The sequence below is a fragment of the Nyctereutes procyonoides genome, unplaced genomic scaffold, assembly GCF_905146905.1.
Source record: "Nyctereutes procyonoides isolate TBG_1078 unplaced genomic scaffold, NYPRO_anot_genome, whole genome shotgun sequence".
NCBI lineage: Eukaryota > Metazoa > Chordata > Mammalia > Carnivora > Canidae > Nyctereutes > Nyctereutes procyonoides.
In genome coordinates, this window is record NW_026575051.1 from 49,051,445 (window position 1) to 49,073,185 (window position 21,741).

Sequence of the window (21,741 nt, forward strand, 5' to 3'; positions counted from 1 at the left end):
CTGGATCAGAGTTACTATTTGTGTTGGGTTGAATAGTTTTTCCCCAAAATTCATGTCCATCCAGAACCTGTAAATGTGACCTTACTTGGAAAAGGGGTCTTTGCAGATATAACAAAGTTAAAATCCTATCATACTGGGTTTAAGGGTAAGCCTTAAAATCCAATGACTGTTATCCTTAGGAAGACAGAGAGAGACTTAGAAACAAAAACACACACAAAAACAAAAACACAAGAAAGATGATATGACAATGGAGAGAGAGAGAGAGATGGAAGAGTGTAGCTACAGAAACAAGGAACACCAAAGATTGCTGGGAGCCATCAGAAGCCAGAAGGAGGCAAAAGCCTTCGGTGGAAGTGTGGCCCTGCCAACATTATTATGATTTCAGATTTCTAGTCTCCAGAGCTGTGAGAAAATAAATGTCTGTTGTTTTGGCTACCAAGTAATTTGTTATGGCAGCTGTAAGACATTAATAAGTTAATTCATAAAGTTATTATAACTGCTACATAAGAAAACATATGCAAAGCACTTAGCACAATATTAGGCATATACAAAGTATTTAATAAATGGTAACCAGATCTCAGAATCTAATACAATTCCAGCCTTCAAGGAATTAACAGACTAACGTTAGGACCTCGTCTAACTTCCAAGTGAGGCTTACTTTGTAAATACATGATAGTGAATAAAACAAAAAATGCATTTTTTCTAGTTCCAAGTCCCTAATGACCCTCATCACCTCCTTTACCTATTAATGTCTAATTTTATAAAATATACTTTAGGAAAGCACTGCTTCTTACCATCCAGCACAGTGGAGAAGTCATCACTCACACAACACATTTTGCTCAGACACAAGGGGCTGGACTAGTCAGTCCTTCTATCATGTTCCTAACGCCCCACAGTCTCAGATTAGTTGAGAGACTATTTACCTCTGTATGTGGACAGCCTCACTTTGTTTCCGTAGAAGCCGTACTCGACCCACTTGCACATCTAGCTCATTGATCACAATTTCGGGTTTATAAAGCTGACAGAAGAATTCGGCCTATGGAAGGGGACAGAGTAAAATTCTGTATAGTCTTTAAAAAAAAAGAAATTCTGTATATTCTTCAAACATTTCCTCGGCCATGTGGCTTATTATGCCCATCTAATTAGCCCTTTACTACTAAGGATTTTCTACTTCCAAGATAGGCGAGTTAGCTTCAATTATGTCTTTTCTAGAACTGACTGAATTTGGGGAGCCCGGGTAGCTCAGCGGTTTAGCGCCGCCTTCAGCACAGGGCATGATACTGGAGATCCAGGATCAAGTCCAAGTCAGGCTCCCTGCATGGAGCCTGCTTCTCCCTCTGCCTGTGACTCTGTCTCTGTCTCTCATGAATAAATAAATAAAATCTTTTAAAAATAAGTAAATAAATAAAATAAAATTGACTGAATTTCTGTTCATGTATTTTAAAACATTATGAAATGCTTTCTTATAATGGTACTTTTTATTCATTCAAATAAGCCCATATCTGCCTATATCTAAAGTGAACATACATATTCCAATAGCAAATGAACAGAAAGTTCTACTCCTAACTAAAGTTTATGAAAAAAAACAGTGATTGTTCTTCACCTATGCTTTTCTAAAATATTACTAAATATTCTAAAATATTAGATTCTAAAATATTGCAGGAAACAATGATTTGAATGAACCATGGTACATTTGACTATAGCCAGAACACAAAGAGAAGCTGTGACAGATGCTTCCAGGGTATCTACCCATAAGCGATCCCTCTCTTGTCAGTGTCACTAATCCTAAGAACCCATTTTGTTTAGATTTGGGGCAGGAATGAAAGGAGCAGTGAAGTGTTCAGGGAAAGTGAATCTCTCTTCAACCAAAAGGGATAAATACTGATCAGTCTAAGCCAATTGTGGTAGTTTCATTTCTTTTTTGCCTACTATAATTATTAATTATTTAAGGCCCATTTACAAGGTGTTTTGTCACCTGCAGCTAAAACCATCTCAACAGTTTCAGAATCGTAAGGAGCCCCTTGAACATAAGGTTTTTTTGAGTCATCTATTTGGAAATGGCAGATATCTGCCACAAGATGGGCCTCAGACATATCTCTAGCTACCATTACCACTCTGAAGGGCTCTCTCCTCCAAAAATACATATTTTGAAATAAAACAAGAATGGCAAAATATTAAAAATGTCAGCAATGAACCTAAGTACTAGTCTTTGTACTATTCTTGGTATCCATTGGTACTACTATTCTCAATTTTTCTGATGTCTGACATTAATGAAAAGTTGGAAAAAATCTAATTGTGCCTAAAATCACAGACAAAGGTGTTACTAAAACAGCTCCAGTCCTGAGTCCACAATCTATGAAATAACACGTCCATTAAAACACTGGAGAAAATAATGCATACATGGTGATATAAGGTACAAGGTAGTCACTTTAAGAATGTAGAGCACATGGAGAACTTCTTATCTAAGAGACACTGAGAGCTTTATATCCATGAAAGGCAACAATGAAACTATCAACTTTGACAGAGGAAGTAGTTATTACAAAGGAACTATTAGATAAGGACCAGACACTAGCAAGTAAATATCCCAGTTTCCTTCCAACAGAAAAGTAAAAATAGCACTGCATACCTTTTTCTTGGAAATGTTCAATTTGCTTCCAATTATTTCTGCCATTTTCAGTTTGCTTGTATGCTTAGAAAGCATTGCTGTGAAACAGTCCAGAGCCTATTAAAATAACGAAGGTCAATGCAAATTGATTTTTTTTTAAATACTACATTAATCACAGAGCACCACTACCCTGGCCACAAAAAGGAAGAACATAAAACCCAGGAGAAACATATCTGCTAGACTGAGAGTAGAAATAAGGTACCAGCCCTAGACTCGAGGGCCTTACAATAATACAGACAGGATAAACAAATGTGAAGGCTTTACTATCAAAATACTGTTGAATTAGGGGAAAAAAAAAAAAACCGACACAGAAAAAGCTTCATTTTACAGGGTACCTGGCTGGCTCAGTTGGTTAAGCATCTGATTCTTGGTTTTGGCACAGGTCATGATCTCAGGGTCCTGGGATCAGATCCCATGTTGTGCTCTGTGCTCAGCAGGTAATCTGTTGAGGATTTTCTTCCTCTCCCTCTACCCCTTCCCCTGCTCATACCTCCCCTCCTGCCTTCTAATTTTTTAAAAAAGCTTCATTTTACAAATTGAAATTCAGGCAAAAATAGAATAGAGTTAATCATTATATGATTCATGAGGGAACTGACTCTTAAGCCACGAAAGTAACACCAAAAGATTACTTGCTAGCTGTAAAGGAAAATTCTTGATGCACACCCTAATGCAGTACTCTATCTCAGACAACTACTGATAGGCCAACCAGATATGTGTCTTCTGCCTTTTTTTTTTTTTTTTTTTTTTGGTAAGTAAAAAAATGTGGGGCTTAAACTCACAACCCTGAGATCAAGAACTGAGCTAAGGTCAAGAGTCAGATGTTTAACCAACTGAGCCACTTGGGTGGCTCCAGATGTAGGTCTTCTGTATATATTACCACTAAAAATGAATTCTACCCAAAAAGTTTGAATTGGAATACATTAAGCATTTTAATAAACTTCTACTTACAGGAAAGACAAGAGAGAAAATAACAACAGAAAGGATACTATGAGTATAGCAAACAAAGAATACATTTGGTTCTGTCACCACCAAGTGTAAAACATCAATAAACTTCATAAACATTTAAAAAGAGAGGGAAAAAAATAAAAAATAAAAAAAATAAAAAGAGAGGGAATTTATACAGTCCTTGTTCCTAATACCTGGCACAGAGTTTTAAAAACCCTTGGAATTACCAAAAATAAGAAGTGTCTTTTGTTATTCACTAAGGCCCCTTTGGACCATACCATACTTAAGTTTATTAAGCTAAGCAAGGTGTGGGACACCTGGGTGGCTCAGGGGTTGAGCGTATGCGTTTGGCTCAGGATGTGATCCCTGTCTGGGGATTGAGCTCCCAGCGAGGAGCCTGCTTCTCCTTCTGCCTGTCTCTGCCTCTGTCTCTCTCATGAATAAATGAATAAAATCTTAAAAAAAAAAAAAAGTTTAAAAAAAATTTTAAAAGCTAAGCAAGATGACTCTTAATGGGCCTTTAGGTAGTTTAAGGAGGGACTGGCCAGGTCAGAAAGACCAAGCACTGACTTGGAGGGTTGAAATTTTCAGCTCCACCACTAAGGGAGGGAGGAGGGGCTAGAAATTATGCTCGATCATATGGCCAATGACTTAAGACCTAATAAAATACTGGACATCCAAAGCTTGGAGAGCCTAGCTGTTGGTGGACATATGGATATGCCAGGAAGCTAGTACACCCTAACTAACTATGCTCAGGACCCTTGAGACTTTGCCCTTTATCTCTTCCATTTGACTGTCTTTAAGTTATATCTTTTATAATAAAACCATTACCCGTACTTTTTATAAGTATAGTGCTTTCCACGGAGTTCTGTGGGTTGACTATTGAACCTGAGATGATCATGGGAACCTCTGAATTTGTAGTTGGTAGGTCACAAATACAGGTGGCCCCCAAGACTTGCAGCTGGAGTCTAAAGTGGGGGTAATCTTATGGAGGCCTTGAGCATTTGATTCTTGATCTTGGGGTCCTGAGTTCAAGCCCCAGGTTGGGTGTAGGGATTACTTAAAAATAAAATCTTTGGAAGGAAGGGAGGGAAAAAGGAAGGAAGGAAGGAAGGAAGGAAGAGTAGAGAGAGATCTAGAAGGAGATACACCAAGGTATTAAAAGTGTTAGGGAATGTCTGGATGACAGCTATTTTTTTTTTAAGATTTATTTATTATTTATGATCGACACAGAGAGAGACAAAGACACAGGAGGAGGGAGAAGCAGGCTCCATGCCAGGAGCCCGACGCGGGACCCGATCCTGGGTTGACGGCTATTTTTATTTTACCACTTTGCTTTCCTATATTTCCCAATTTTCAACAATGTATATATATTGTTTCTACATTAATAAAATACCTGTATACAAAAGTTCAGAACAGTATTTGTCATAGCCAAAAGGTGAAAACAACCCAAATATCCACCAATGAATAAATGGATAAACAAAATACAAACAAAATCTGTTATTATGAATACAATGAAATGTTATTCAGCCATAAAAAATAATTCAGGCTACAACATGGATTAACTGAGAGAATATGCAGAGTCAAAGAAGTTAGATACAAAGGTCACATATTCTATGATTCCACTTATATGAAATATCCCAAATCAGCAAATCTATAGACAGAGATATGCCACAGTTTTATTTTAAAAGTGCAAAACAAGGTCATCTCTAGAAAGATGATAAATTTAGGGAAATGAAAAAGTGAGTTCACGGGAAAGAAGAACAAGATTCAAGGACTGGCACACAGCATTTCAGGGTTCAGCTCACCATAAGTGTGAATTCCAAATGTGGTTTCTTTCTACTGATACTAACTTTGCCAACACAACAAGAATGCAATGCAAACCAAATTGGGTCACTACTCTCCTCAATCCCAAATGACAGAAACCAGAGTTAGTTACTTAATTTATTGAGAGACAGAAAACACCTGATGTGGGGCTCAATCTCACAACCTTTGAAATCATGATCTGAGCCGCAATCAAGAGTCAGATACTTAACCAACTGAGCCACTCAGGCACCCTTAGAAACCAGAACACTTTGGGATACCTGGGTGAGTCAGAGGTTGAGCATCTGCTTTTGGCTTGAGTCATAATCCCGGGGTCCTGGGATAGAGCCCTGCATCAGGCTCCCCACAGGGAGTCAGCTCCTCCTGCCAATGTCTCTGCCTCCCTCTCTGTGTATCTCAAGAACAAATAAATTAAATCTTTTTTAAAAAGAAACAAACAAGAATACTTTATAATCAAAATTAGTGTTTTGGGGATCCTTGGGTGGCTCAGCGGTTTGGCGCCTGCCTTTGGCCCAGGGCGTGATCCTGGAGTCCCGGGATCGAGTCCCATCTCAGGCTCCCAGCATGGAGCCTGCTTCTCCCTCCTCCTGTGTCTCTGCCTCTCTCTCTCTCTCACTCTCTATCATAAATAAATAATCTTTAAAAAAAAAAAAAGTAGTGTTTTAAGAGCCCACAGATCTTCAGACAGTATCACTTTTATTCTTAAGCAACCAGGAATAAATATCTCCCTGTTCTTATTGAATATGACAGAGTTGTAATTCAAGGGGGTTTCCCTCCCGCACAACACATTTTTTGACCAAGCCCAGCATACAAGGCTATACTTTGTAACCCCTACGTAAATTTCTCTAGACTAAAGTAAAAGGCCCTACCAAGAAGTGGAAAGATCAGACAAATAGAACTCTTATCAAATAGATTATGAAATTTTATGTAGGAATAAATACTGAGCATGTTTTTCAGTAGGCTCCATACCCAAAATGGGGCTCAAACTCATGACCTCAAGATCAAGAATCATATGCTCCACAGACTGAGCCAGCCAGTCACCCCTAATACTACACATTTGAGAAACACTTTGTATTTCACAACATTACTGTCACCTAGGAGATTTTCTTTTCATTTTATCTGTAATATTTCAGTGTCTGCTTTACTGTATCTAAACTATCCTTATTTATAATTTATAGTAACCTGCTTTAAAACTAAAAACAATATTATGCCCATATTAATATGCCCAGTTAGTTTTAAGGCAACATTAGTTGAGTTTTAACTAGCTAGGGATAATAAACACAAAAGAAAAATTCTGATAGCAACCAAGAGACAGAAAATGACAATGGAAATCAACAGCCTCACAGGATAAAAAGAAAACAAACATGAATTCTCTACCTTACCTCTTGAAAAATATTTAAGGATGCTGATGAAGACAGACTGTCAAAACAATGGACAATCCTATTACACCAATTCAGTAGATCCCTTTAAAAAATAAAAACAGAAACAAGGAAATAAAAGACCATAGGTCAAAGACATCAAAGCCATCAGAGTTCAATCCACCTAAGTCTGGGGAACACATGACAATGAAGTCTCTCTGTTTCTCTGGCATTGTAAAGATAAATAGTGCAGGGGATAGAATAAGTGAGGGATCCCACCTATTAGGAAGTGATCTGTCACATATATTATCCCAATCCATGCCAGATAAGGTTGGGGAGAGTGGGACAGCAACTAACTCTCAGAGCAAAAATCAGGGGAGTTGCCCCATTCCTAAGGCTCACTTAAAGGGAAAGCCAATCATCGAGAATAGAAAGCAAAGGTATAGAACTCACTGTATATAGCAAAATCAAGGGTCTTATTTAAGACCCCAAATGTCACAAAAGAAAAAGCCAGTGAAAGAATTATGTCAGTAAGGAATTTCAACCTTAGCTTTTAAAGTTATTTTTTTTCTTTTCTTTTTTTTTTAAGCAGCCTCCACATCCAACATGGGGCTTGAATTCATGACTCTGAAATTAAGAGGACCATGTTCTACCAACTAAGCCAGTCAGGTGCCCTCAAAGTTATTTTTTAAAGCTAAAATAACATTCCCTTATAAGCCTTCCTAATCATTATCTATAAGATCTGAAACAGGATCCAACATAATGAAGCAGCCCACAGGTCTAATTTCAAAACCTGACCGCTCATAACCATTTAGTGATAGCTGCTAAGAACTTTTAAGGGAAATAATTTTTAAAATATTACCTCAAGGAGCACCTGGATGGCTCAATTTGGGGAGCACACAACTCTTGACCTTGGGATCATGAGTTCGAGCCCTGTGATAGGTATGGAGCCTACTTAAAAAAATAAATAAATAAAATATCAACTCAAAAGTGCTTAATCTAGTACCTTAGAGACAATTCTCTTCCTTCAAGGCTTAGTCTTTTGTTTTCTCTTCTGGCTTCTGCAAATTCTTCAGGTACCTGTTCACATGTAACAGAACTATCACTGCGAGAGTGATGTTTCTCTCCAGTAAGTTGGATGTAAATGTCAAGCAGGTGATCAGTTACTGCCAAGAGGCTGGGATATCTATTCTGAAGAACCTGACAGAGGGAAGAAAAAAGCAAAGAAAATTTAGCAGCAGACACAATAATTTTTAAAAAGCACATATAAGGGGAGCCTGGGTGGCTCAGTCAGTTAAGCAGCTGACTCTTGGTTTCAGCTCAGGTCATGACCTCAGGGTCCTGGGAGCAAGCCTTCCATCAGGGTCCACGCTCAGGAGCCAGTCTGCCTGAGGACTCTTTCTCCCTCTCCCTCGGCCTCTCCCTGAGCTCACTCTTGCTCGTTCTCTCTCACTCTCTAAATATATAACTTTTAAAATAAATAAATAAATAAATGAATGAATGAATGAATGAATGAATGAATAAATAAATAAATAAATAAATAAATAAATAAATGCACATGTAAACTCCTGCTAGTATTAGTCAAGCAAAAAATGAATTTCTCTTTGAAATTTGTACCAAGTACTCCCCCAAGAAACCCAGTGGATGCTTAAAACTACAGATAGTACAAAACCCTAAACATACTATGTTTTTCCCCACAGACATACCTATGATAAAGTTTAATGTACAAATTAGACATAGTAAGAGATTAACAACAATAACTAATAATAAAATAGAACAATTATAATATGCTGTAATAAAAATTGTATGAATGTGGTCTCTCTCTCAAAATATCATGTATTATGCTAACATGAGATGATAAAATACCTAGAAAATGATATGAAGGGAATGACACAGGCCCTGTGATGTAGTGTCAGGCTACTACTGACCTTCTGACAATACATTAGGAGAACCATCTGTTTCTGGACTGAGGTTGACTGTGGGTAGCTGAAAGTGCAAAAAGCAAAACCAAGGATAATGGGGAGCTACCATGTAAGAACTTCTGCCTGTACCAATATCCCTTGACCCTCAAAAACCACAACTTTTTTCCTGGCCAGAACGCAGTTATCTGGCAATCTCATCATTTACACAACTTAGGGTACAGAAGCCAGATGGGAAAAGAGTCTTCAAGCAACAAACACATCCAAGCCCTAGGAATTTATGCACTGAAGAATCCTGTAAGTACTACTTTAATTTTAACATAATTCTAGGGGCACCTGTGGCTCAGTTGGTTAAGCGTCCAACTCTTGGTTTTGGCTCATGTCATGAGCTCAGGTTGTGAGATCCAGTCCCAAGTCAGGAGCTGTACTCAGCAGGGAGTCTGCTTGAGATTCTCTCTCGGGCAGCCAGGGTGGCTCAGTGGTTTAGCACCACCTTCAGCCCAGGGCCTGATCCTGGAGACCCCGGATCAAGTCCCACGTCAGGCTCCCCGCATGGAACCTGCTTCTCCCTCTGCCTGTGTCTCTGCCTCTCTCTCCTCTCTCTCTCTCTCTCGTTCTCTCTCTGTGTCTGTCATGAATAAATAAATAAAATCTTAAAAAAGAAAGAAAGAAAGAAAGAAAGAAAGAAAGAAAGAAAGAAAGAAAGAAAAGAAAGAAGAGAGAGAGAAAGAAAGAAAGAAAGAAAAGAAAAGAAAAGAAAAGAAAAGAAAAGAAAAGAAAAGAAAAGAAAAGAAAAGAAAAGAAAGAAATTAACTCTTTGGGGAAAAAAAAAGAGATTCTCTCTCTCCCTCTACCCCTCCCCCGATTCCCACTCCCAAAGGCTGGCACATGTATGTGCTAAAATAAATAAATATATCTATCTTTAAAAATAAACAAACACAATTCTACTAAGATTTGTTAGGTCAGGGAAGCCCGGTGGCTCAGTAGTTTAGCGCTGCCTTCAGCCCAGGGCATGATCCTGGAGACCCGGGATCGAGTCCCGCCTCGGGCTTCCTGCATGGAGCCTGCTTCTCCCTCTGCTGTGTCTCTGCCTCTCTCTCTCTCCTGTGTTTCTCATGGATAAATAAATAAAATCTTAAAAAAAAAAGAAAAAAGAAAGAAAGAAAGATTTGTTAGGTCATTTTTCAGCAAAAGCAACCAGAAGCAATTAATAGGAAAAAAAATAATAATAAGCATATAAAAGCAAACCACAGTAAAAGAAGCTAATATAAAGTACTGATAAAAAGCAACTGATCTTTAAAAAAAAAACAACAAAAAGCAAACAGAAATTAAAAAGCAAAAGATGTACTTAATTAATTAAAAAGCAAGAATAAATGTACCTATTTACTTCAATTATTGAGAATTTTTTCCAGAATAATACTTGGTACTCATACTATTGGTTTTAAGCTTTTATGATATGGATTTATTCAAACAGATCTATTTGAGAAAAAAGGGAAATATGTATATATTAGAAATATTGTCTGGGGTGCCTGGCTGGCTCATCAATGGAGTGTAAGACTCTTGATCTTAGGCTGTGAGTCCAGCCCCAGGTTGGGTGTAAAAGTTATTTAAAAACAAAATCTTGGGCATCCCCAATGGCGCAGTGGTTTGGCGCCACCTGTGGTCCGGGGTGTGGTCCCAGAGACCTGGGGTCCAGTCCCACATCGGGCTTCCTGTATGGAGCCTGCTTCTCCCTCTGCCTGTGTCTCTGCCTCTCCTCTCTCTCTCTGAATAAATAAATAAATCTTGAAAAAAATGAAAAGGAGGTCCTTTTTAAAAAAATAAAAAATAAAAAATAAAAAAATAAAAACAAAATCTTAAAAGAAAGGAAATATTGTCATCCAATACATTTAAATTAGCTTGAAAAATATATTGTGATTCCAATTTGTATATGAAATATCCACTTATTCTGTATATGTAATGTATACATATTTACAAAAATAAGGATCTACAACCTTTTAACAATGTCATCTCGAGTAGTAGATATCACAGATTTTAATTCATGTTTTTTTACTGAAGGACTTTACGATACTGCTGAAAACATGTTTCAGATAGATTAAAAATTAAAACAAAAAAGTTACAAAATCAGTAAAATGGATATACACATAGATCTTTAAAATGCAGAATATATATTTTTGGGTAGGGAGTAAACATTTATAAAATTGGACATATATATTCATGACCTTGGTCACCACAAAATATAGACTATTTCCAACACCTCCCCCTTTTTTATTAAGATTTATTTATTTGCTTATTTAGAGACAGAGCACACGTGTATGAGCAGGGGCAGGGCAAAGAGAAAGAAAAATCCCAAGCAAAATCCCCACTGAGCGCAGAGCCAGACACAGGGCTCCATCCCACCACGAGATCATGACCTACAATGAAATCAGGAGTTAAGACACTTAAATGAGTCATCCAAGTGTCCTTCCATCACCTCTTCAACAAAAAGTTCCTGGGACACTTTTGGGTCAGTGGTTGAGCATCTGCCTTTGGCTCAGGGCATGATCCCACAGTACTGAGATCAATCCTACATTGGGCTTCCTATATAGAGCCTGCTTCTCCCCTTTGCTTATGTTTCTGCCTCTCTCTCTCTGTGTCTCTCATGAATAAATAAAAATTTTTTAAAAAGTTCCCTTATGCCCCTTTTGTAATCAATCCCTTCTCCCACACCCCTGCCTGTGGGAATCAGGTATCAGATTCTGATCCCTATAGATCTGCTTTCAAGTCGTCATCTAGGGGCAGCCCCAATGGCTCAGCGGTTTAGCACCACCTTCGGCCCAGGGCATGATCCTGGAGACCCAGGATCGAATCCCACATCAGGCTACGTGCGTGGAGCCTGCTTCTCCCTCTTTTTTTTTTTTAATAAAGATTTTATTTATTTATTCAGGAGAGACAGAGAGAGAAGCAGAGACACAGGCAGAGGGAGAAGCAGGCTCCATGTGGGCTGAAGGCGGCGCTAAACCGCTGAGCCACCCACGGTGCCCGCCTGCTTCTCCCTCTGCCTGTGTCTCTGGCTCTCTCTCATAAATAAATAAATAAAATATTTTTTAAAAAAGTGTCATCTAAAAGGAGTCATACAGGATGTACTGTGTAACCTGGTTTCCCTTACTCAGCTAATGTTTTTGAGATTTATCTAGACATTACTGCATGTATCACTAGTTTAAACGTTTTCACTGCTGAGTAGTAATTCCATTATATAAGCATGTATATTTATCGTAAGAATGAGAAAAAAACGATTTTTATTTAGAAAAAAGAATTTTATCAGTTTTACACTTTAGTGAGGGCTCAGCTATTTGGGTAAAAAGTTCTGAATAGAAAAGATCTATAAGGGATCCCTGGGTGGCGCAGCGGTTTGGCGCCTGCCTTTGGCCTAGGACACGATCCTAGAGACCCGGGATCGAATCCCACGTTGGGTTCCTGGTGCATGGAGCCTGCTTCTCCCTCTGCCTGTGTCTCTGCCTCTCTTTCTCTCTCTGTGTGACTATCATAAACAAATAATTTAAAATAAAAAAATTTAAAAAAAAAAGAAAAGATCTATAAATACACACAAACCGGCTGTTTTCTTCCTTAGCCAAAAAATCTTTTCTTTGTTATTACCACAAATATAAAAATTCTAAAACAATGTCACTTAATAAACTAATCTGATATAATATGGCTCTATTATCAATTTAATATACGTATTTTGGAGGTTCATTCCTTTAATAAGCATTTCTTAAGTCCCCACTTACATCAGCAACACTAAGGATACGAAAACAAAACCAAAATGAATGTAGCCTACCCTCAAGAAATGCTATCTGGTCTAAAAAACAGATACACAAGCAAATCAAAATTGCAATGTGGTCAGCCCTCCCTGGAGACCCAGGAAGATTTCATGGAGATGTTGCACTTGGCAGATGTCATTAACGGTTGTGAATAGGCACTGCCAGCAGAGACGGTAGGTCTTCTAAGGCACTATCTCCTAAGATACGAGGGCACATTCAAGGTATACAGAGGAGACAAGATTTGAGAAACTGCCAGGGATGACTCCCTGGCACTTATTAGCTATGAGGAGTTAGCACTATACAAATAGCTCATTTTTTAAAGTATAATCTGTTATTTCAGCAAGTCAAAGACATCATTTTTTGAAAAATAGGCTCTATGCCCAGTGTGGAGCCCAACATGGGGCTTGACCTCATGATCCTGAGATCAAGACCTGAGCTGAGATCAAGGGTTGAATGCTTAACCGACTAAGCCATCCAAGCGCCCCATTCAAAGACAATCTTTCTAGGCATAAGATGACTGGAGCTGGCAGCAATAGAAATGCAGTCCCTTGTGCTCCCCATGAGATCAGCTTAGGATATTATTTTATTTCCTAAACAATGCACACAAGCATTTTAGCCAATAGTCACTTATTCAGGAGAGTGTTATTAGAATTTATTAGTTAGGTTCAAAGGCTTAAAAATAAGAGAACTTCTCAAGGTCAACTAATATGATATACATTATTTAAATGAGGGGGTGAATGCTCCTATTGTGCGTCCTATAAGCAGAATGACTCAGCTGTTCATAACAGAAATGGAAAATGAGCTTTGGCTTTTACCGAAAAAAAAAAAAAAAAGTAGCATGTTGTCATCCTTTCAATGCCCAACAAATCACACCTAAATGTGAATTTCGGACCTCTTATTTAAAGAATAGGATGGCAATTTAGTAATGAAAACTAAACATGGCATTTAGTAATTTAGTAATGAAATGTCTACAATTGCAAAACAAAGAGCTGAGTGATGACAGAGCAACACAAGTGCTTATAATGTGCCAGGTGGAGTGGATGCTGGGGACACAAAGATGAATGTTATTGGAGGAACTATTGTGGAGGGCAGCAAAACAGGGATACACAAACAGACAAAGAAATAGACAACTAGGAATTAGAATGAGATAAACTCACAAGTCCAAAATAGGCTGCAGAGTTACAAAATCACAATGGCAAAACAAGGCTTCTGAGAGATTACACGATCAAACTTTTTCCAGTAATACAGTGAACTAGATACCCTGAAAACCTCTCTGCTAATAAACACCTAAAATGGTGAATAAGATATTTGGTAAGGTTGTCTTGTGTCACTTATTTATCTAAAAACTTACACCAAGAAAGAGCAAAGCATCCTTCCCATGCCTGTATAATCACCAATAGTGCATTATTTGCTATGCTCCCAGATGAAGTGTTGCAGAATGGGAAGCTTTCCAACTGAGGGGGTAAATGTAAGAGGAAAGTGGGGGGAATTAGCAGGGTAGAGAGGTACAATTCTTAAACGTTTGAGGATAATGAGCAATACCACAAAATGAATCAATGAGTAACATCTAAAAAGTAATTCATCTTGGGCAGCCCTGGTGGCTCGGCGGTTTAGCGCCGCCTACAGCCCGGGGCTTGATCCTGGAGACCCAGGATAGAATCCCATGTCGGGCTCCCTGCATGGAGCCTGCTTCTCCCTCTGCCTGTGTCTCTGCCTCTCTCTCTCTCCTCTCTTTGTATTCTCATGAATAAATAAATAAAATCTTTTTAAAAAATAAAATAAAAATTAAATAAAAAATAATTCATCTCAATTTTTATTAATACCCAGAACAAAATGTATATTAAGTTGTTGAATATATGAGACATTAGTTACAAAACAACTTAGTAAATTATTTTTTTAAAAAAGGAGCTTTGAAAACAATTGAGGAAACTTGAATATAGTCTGAAAATTAAATGGTATTGAGACATTACTGTTCATTTTACTGGGGACGATAAAGTTATTGTGGTTATATATGGAAAGGCCCAGGGCACCTGAATGGCTCAGTTGGATAAGCATCTGCCTTAGGCTCAGGTAATGATCTCAGGGCCTGGGACTGATCCCAGGCATCCTTTGGGCTCCCTGCTCAGTGGGGAGTCAGCTTCTCCCTCTGCCCCTCCCCCTGCTTGTGCCCTCACACTCACACATGTGCTCTCTCAAATAAATCTTTTTTTTTTTTAAGATAGATTTATTTATTTATTTATTTATTTACGAGAAACACAGAGAGGGGCAAAGACACAGGCAGAGGGAGAACCAGGCTCCATGCAGGGAGCCCAACGTAGGACTCGATCCTGGGACTCCAGGATCACGCCCTGAGCTGAAGGCAGATGCTTAACCGCTGAGCCACCTAGGTGTCCCTCAAATAAATCTTAAAAAAAAAAAAAAAAAAAAAAAAAAAGCCCTTAAAGTTTTAAAGCAAAGTATTGAAGTATTAATGTATGCATTATTCAGGAATGAAATGTTAAGGGGTTTGCTTTCAAATATATTGGCAAATAAAAAATATTAGATGAAGCAAATGCTGTAAAATGTTAGTACATTAACTGTTAAACTTAGGTTGATGAGTATTTTGATGATCAATTACACTATTTCCTCTATTTACACATATATCTGGAACTGTTAATAACAAAAAGTAAAAAAGAAAACCACTAATACTTTCCCACTGATAACCACATACCTCATTCAGTTCTGTCTTATCCATGTTATCCATGTGAATTTTTGTCCAGTATTTGTCTAGCAGAGTAGCATGACTATTTAGAGGTCGATACAAATTTCCTCCACAGCTCAAGAGTCTGTATTTCAAAATTTAAAAAAAGAATTACACAAAATTCCCAATTTAATCTTTAATTATGCCTCTGGTTAACCCTTGCTAGACATTATCTCATTCTGGTGCCAGATTACCAGTATGTTGGGCTCACAGGGCAGATGACAAATGAAAGAGAGGCTGACAGTTGACCCAAGTCTGACTCTTTTCCCTTTTTTTTTTTTTTAAAGATTTTATTTATTTATTCACAAGAGACACAGAGAGAGAGAGACAGAGACACAGGCAGACGGAGAGCAGGCTCCATGCAGGGAGCCCGATGTGGGACTCGATCCCGGGACTCCAAGATCACGCCCTAGGCTGAAGGCCGCGCTAAACCACTGAGCCACCCAGGGATCCCGACTCTTTTCCTAAGGTCATTTAATAGCTTTAACCAAGTTATTTTCTAATCACTATAAATGATTCTATTAGGTTTATCTTTTTTTTTTATTTTTTTTTTATTTATGATCGTCACACACAGAGAGAGAGAGGCAGAGACATAGGCAGAGGGAGAAGCAGGCTCCATGCACCGGGAGCCTGATGTGGGGTTCGATCCCGGGTCTCCAGGATCGCGCCCTGGGCCAAAGGCAGGTGCCAAACCGCTGCGCCACCCAGGGATCCCTAGGTTTTTTTATCTTAACAGCATGTTTCTCTTCCTTAAGACATAACTGTAGGAAACAGAAAACATAATCCAAAGCCCACAGCATTAAAAATAAGTTCAGTGCTTATTACCAAAAGCTACAGTACCCAAAATCATTAAAAATTTCAAGAAGGAATATTCATTAAACACATACTCTGGCCAAGCCACAAGCTTGCATCTAGGCCATTTACTGTAATGCATGTTTCACAACTTTCTGAGATGGCACCTTACTTTTCTTCTAATGCATAAAGAGGAAGAAAGTAATGTCCTCTGATCACTCAGCTACAAATGGCAGAGGTAAGAACTGAATTCAGATCTGTCTGACACCTTCTACAATGTCCCAGGACTTTCTGAGATATGAACATAGCAGAGAAAAACTTTACTATCTCTGAATAAAGGCAGGGTTTACTTTAAAAAAGCAGGACCTAGCTAAGTGTTCCTTGACAACTATTAGGTTAACTCCACACTCCACCTCTTGATGTTCACCGAGGCAAACACTACTATAACTACTTATTATGTGACATTACGATCATTCTTGAGCATATTAACATGGAAAAGTGTACAGATACATACTACCAGTAGAAAATCAATCACTGTGTTCATGTTGTTATAAAATATAGACATGGACATATATACTAAGTTTGTTTAGCTTTTATTCCTTTCTTATGTTTATATTCAATTTTTTTTAGCTACTTGAAATCTACAGGTCATCATCATCACCATCATTGTGGCTAGCCATTAGGTGGGCACTTAATACGGGACAGATCTTTAATACAAGTTATTTCATTTAATCTTTACAACTTACACCAACTTGTAAAGTAAGTATTATTAGCCCCATCATTATCAGACAAGAAAAGTATATACAGGTACAAAATATCAGTGTCAGGACTCAAACCCAGGGCTGTCTAACAATGGTCTCAACAGTGATTGTTTTTGAAAACGTGAAAACAAGATAAACTTTTAAAAAACTGAATATCTTTAAGTGGGGGGAGGAACCCTCTCATTTTGATTTAATTATCTTTATTTAAAACAAGAATGAAAGGGGCACCTGGGTGGCTCAATTACTTGCCCGACTCCTTGATTTCAGCTCAGGTCACAATCTCTGGGTCCTAGGATCCAGCCTCACGTAGGGGCTGTGGGAATACTTTCTCTCTCTAAAATAAATAATTCTTTAAAAAATAAAGAAAATAAAACAGGAATGAAGGGGCATCTGGAGGCTCAGTTGGTACAACATGCAACTCAATCTCAGCGTCGTGAATTCAATCCCATGTTGGGTATAGAGCTTAAATCTAAAACACAGTAATCAGGACACCTGGGTGGCTCAGTGGTTGGGTGTCTGCTTTTAGCTCAGAGCATGATTCTGGGATCTGGGGTTGAGTCCCACATCAGGCTCCTTGCAGGTAGCCTGCTTCTCCCTCTGCCTGTGTCTCTGCCTCTCTCTCCCTCTCTCTGTGTTTCTCATGAATAAATAAATAAAATCCTTAAAAAAAAATAAAATACTACAGTAATTAAGATACTATGATATTGGTGTAAAGATAGACAAATGAACAATCAAAGTAGAGTCCTGAAATAGGAACTAGATCTTTAAAAATTAGGTAATTAAAATAAAACAGGAATGAAAAGGGTGGATCTGTCATCAGTTCCAACTGATCCTGCTTAATGTGGGCCCAGAAAACTACTCCAGGACACTGGATTCAGTACTCCAGTGTGGGGACTTATGAGAAAAAGGCTCCAGTGGGAATAGATAGGTTAAAAGAACACACCTCCTAGTTGCAAAGAACTGAAATCCAGGAGCCACTTTCAGACAGTCACCTCGGCCAGGAATCAAGAGCTCTCCATTCTCCAAAAGAGGGATCAGCACGGAAACCTAAATCACAAAACCCAAACGATAAAACTATTAAGGCAGAAGTAACAAAAAAACAAAATAACCCTCTCTCCAAACAATGAACACATCCTTAAAGAAAACCTTAGTTTTCAGAACATGAACTAAGATCAAAAGGCAAGTGGCAATGTGTGAGCCACCTAGACTCCAACGATTTATTCATTCAATATTTACCAAGCCAGACACTCAAAATCCAGACATGACTGAGGCCTTACAGCCTAGCATCTGACAAAATAGCCATGCAAACCACCATACGGCATGATGAGTATGACCCTAGGGGTGACTGTGAATCAGAATAGAATGGTGTAGGGATCCCTGGGTGGCGCAGCGATTTAGCACCTGCCTTTGGCCCAGGGCGCGATCCTGGAGACCCGGGATCGAATCCCACGTCGGGCTCCTGGTGCATGGAGCCTGCTTCTCCCTCTGTCTATGTCTCTGCCTCTCTCTCTGTGTGTGTGACTATCATAAATAAATAAAAATTAAAAAAAAAAAAAGAATAGAATGGTGTAGAAGCATTGAAAGTGCAGACAGACATCCCAGAGATAATGATATTCACTGAGTCTTAAACATGAGCAGGAAGCCAGTTTTGGTGGAGGGAAACTCCCAGCACATATACTCCAGGCAAATAATATTCAAACAGATAAAAATCTCTGTTCCTAAGAGCATAGCATGAGAGGATTCCGCTGTTAGGGCAGAATGTGCATATGAAGTAGTGGAAAACTATAAAACTTAGAAATAAATAAAGGGTCTCCTGTGCTGAGCTAAGGAGTTTGAATTTTTTTCATGAAAGTTACTGAGAGTAAATTAGCCTGGGGGAAAAACTATAATTTTTATTTTAGCAACTGTGCAACAAACAGAACATCAACTGAAAGGAGGCTAGCCTACAGGAAAGAGGCAAAAACAAAGATAGGATGGCTATATAGATAGATGTCTGGCTGGCAAGAAAGAAGAGTAAAAGGCAGCCCTGGTGGCACAGCGGTTTAGCACCACCTGCAGCCCGAGGTGTGATCCTGGAGACCCGGATGAGTCCCACATTGAGTTCCCTGCATGGAGCCTGCTTCTCCCTCTGCCGGTGTCTCTGTCTCTGCCTCTCTCTCTCTCTCTCTCTCTCTCTCTCCCTCTCCCTCTCCCTCTCTCTCTGTGTGTGTCTCTATGAATAAATAAATAAAATCTTTAAAAAAAAAGAAAAGAAGAGTAAAGAAAAAAGAAAAAGAGAAAAATAGGTAACAAAGCAAAATGGCTAGACAGACGGATGAAAATAAATCCTATGCTAAGGCAGTGGGAGAGAAAAAAATAAAATAAAGAGATAAAAAAACACTAAGCAATTTAAGACTAAATAACTAAGAGACTAGAAGGAGACATCAAACTATGGCAGAAAAGGCTGTTCTGAGAAAGAGCAAGCAAATTCCATCTTGGACATCTTTAACTTCCACCAGCTAAGGGACATTTTTTTTTAAATATTTCAAGAAAAGGGTAGGCCACACACATAGATCTAGAGAACATGAGTTTATAGAGGAAGCTTAAAAAGAAAAAACAAAGTAAGACCAAAGAGTCAAAGAAAAGGGTTCTAAAATATCAGACGTAATTTTATTAAATATTCTTACTACACACCTGGCTAGAAGCTGAAAGGAAAGCCCAAAATAATATAGGAGCAACTCCAAATGATTCCAAAACTTGAAACTAAAGAAAAATAACCTGAATATCTGTAAAAGCTACCTTAAAATAAAAAAGGACTATTAGGGATCCCTGGGTGGTGCAGCGGTTTGGCGCCTGCCTTTGGCCCAGGGCGCGATCCTGGAGACCCGGGATCGAATCCCACGTCGGGCTCCCGGTGCATGGAGCCTGCTTCTCCCTCTGCCTATGTCTCTGCCTCTCTCTCTCTCTCTCTCTCTCTCTCTCTCTCCCTCTCTCTCTGTGTGTGTGACTATCATAAATAAATTAAAAAAAAAAATTAAAAAAAAAGGACTATTAGCTGAGAAGTTCTGAAAACAACAAAACAATAATCAAAAAGATCTAGGCATGTCTTTAAGTAAACACAACTTCATTATAACAATAATGAAGTTTAAATATAATCAAATGAGCAACATAACCTTTATATGAACACAACAAATATATGAACAGGAGAATGGTCTACAGAAATTTGGACTAAATGTAGAAGAATTTTCTGACATTTATGAGATACTGCCAAAGGAAGAGCAAGTCAGAAATTGTCAGTTAAGTCTTGAATCTGGACTTTACCTTCAAAGAATATAATTAACTATAAGACAATACGAGATCCCTAGGCTCCATCATGGCCTGGATGTAACCTCTCTCATGTTCACCTATCTTCTTTGGCTCTAATTCCACAATGCACAATCCTAATGATTTCCAGATACCCTGATAGCTGAAAAAACTGCCTAAGGAAGAAAGCACTAGAAAACGGAAAGCCGGGGCAGCCCGGGTGGCTCAGCGGTTTGGTGCCACCTTCGGCCCAGGGCCTGATCCTGGAGGCCAAGGAACAAGTCCCATGTCGGGCTCCCTGCATGGAGCCTACTTCTCCCTCTGCCTGTGTCTCTGCCTCTCTTCTCTGTGTCTCACATGAATAAATAAATAAAATCTAAAAAAAAAGGCAATTTTTCTAAAAACGAAAATATATATCCAGTATATTTTCCGTAATGAAACAAAAACAAACATGCTCTCTTCCTTTACCTGTCCTCAGCCTGTTGCTCTACAGATGCCATAGCTAGGAAGCATGGTCTCAAAATTCTCAATGTATTTGTAACATGGGTAAGCTATTTCCCACAAGGCTTATTCTTTTGGAAATGTTGACACTGATCACATATTCAACTAAAGGAGCAAAAAACTACAATGAAATTGATCACATATCCAACTATAGTATTTCCCCCTTATCCATGTGGAGTATGTTCCAAGACCCTCGGTGGTTTCTGAAACTGTGGATAATACAGAGTCCTATATATACTATGCTTTTTCCTATACATACATACTTTGATAAAGTTTGCCTTACAAATGGGCAAGGTAAGAGATTAACAGCAGTAAATGACAATAGAATAGAATAATTGTAACAATATACTATAGTAAAAGTTATGTGAATGTGGTTTCTCTCAAAGTATCTTACTATACTCACCCTTCCTATGGAGATGTGAGATGATGAAATGCCTATGTGACCAGATAAAGTGAGGTGAATGATGGAGGCATTTCGACATAGTGTTAGGCTACTACTGACCTTCTGATACATTAGGAGGATCATTGCTTCAGGACTGAGAGTAACCACGGGTAATTGAATGGCAGATAAGGGGGGACTACTATACTCAGTGAAATAGTACCAGCAGAACTTTATCAATTTTCTATCAAACAAGAGACCAGCTAAGTAATTCCACCTCAAACCAGATTAGGTAGGTAATCATGAATGAGCTTCTCACAAAACGTAACATCTCTAAGCAAATACCTATTATTTTTTTAAGGATATTTATTTTAGGGAGAGAGAAAAGGAGCAGAGGGGAGGGGCAGAGGGATAAAGAGACAGAGAAGCAGACTCACCCACTGAGCAGGGAGTCCGATGCAGGGCTCCAATCCCAGGACCCTGGGATCATGATCTGAGCCAAAGGCAGATGCTTAACTAACTGAGCCACCCAGGTGCCCCTGATTTCCTGTCTTTGAAATGTATTTTGTTAATAGTGATTTTGGGAGATAAGTTTCAGTAATACAGGTGTCTGGGGCACCTGGATAGCTCAGTGGGGTAAGCATCTTTCTTAAAAAATAATCATGAACCCATGGTCCTAGGATGGAGCCAGGCATCCTTAAGCTCTCTATTCAGCAGGGAGTCTGTGTCTCCTTCTCCCTCTGCCCCACCCCTACCCCACTAGTGCTCTCCCTCT

At 38.8% G+C, this 21,741-nt stretch overlaps 1 protein-coding gene across 1 annotated transcript in view; it reads right to left on the reverse strand.

Annotated features, from left to right (window-relative positions):
• The window catches only part of MDN1 (midasin AAA ATPase 1), a 165,071-nt gene that overhangs the window by 124,983 nt on the left and 18,347 nt on the right, over nucleotides 1–21,741 (reverse strand). The window contains 6 exon segments of the mRNA XM_055329790.1: nucleotides 924–1,036; nucleotides 2,627–2,722; nucleotides 6,817–6,898; nucleotides 7,799–7,992; nucleotides 15,222–15,336; nucleotides 17,748–17,851. Of these exon segments, the coding sequence (XP_055185765.1) occupies nucleotides 924–1,036; nucleotides 2,627–2,722; nucleotides 6,817–6,898; nucleotides 7,799–7,992; nucleotides 15,222–15,336; nucleotides 17,748–17,851 (704 nt within the window).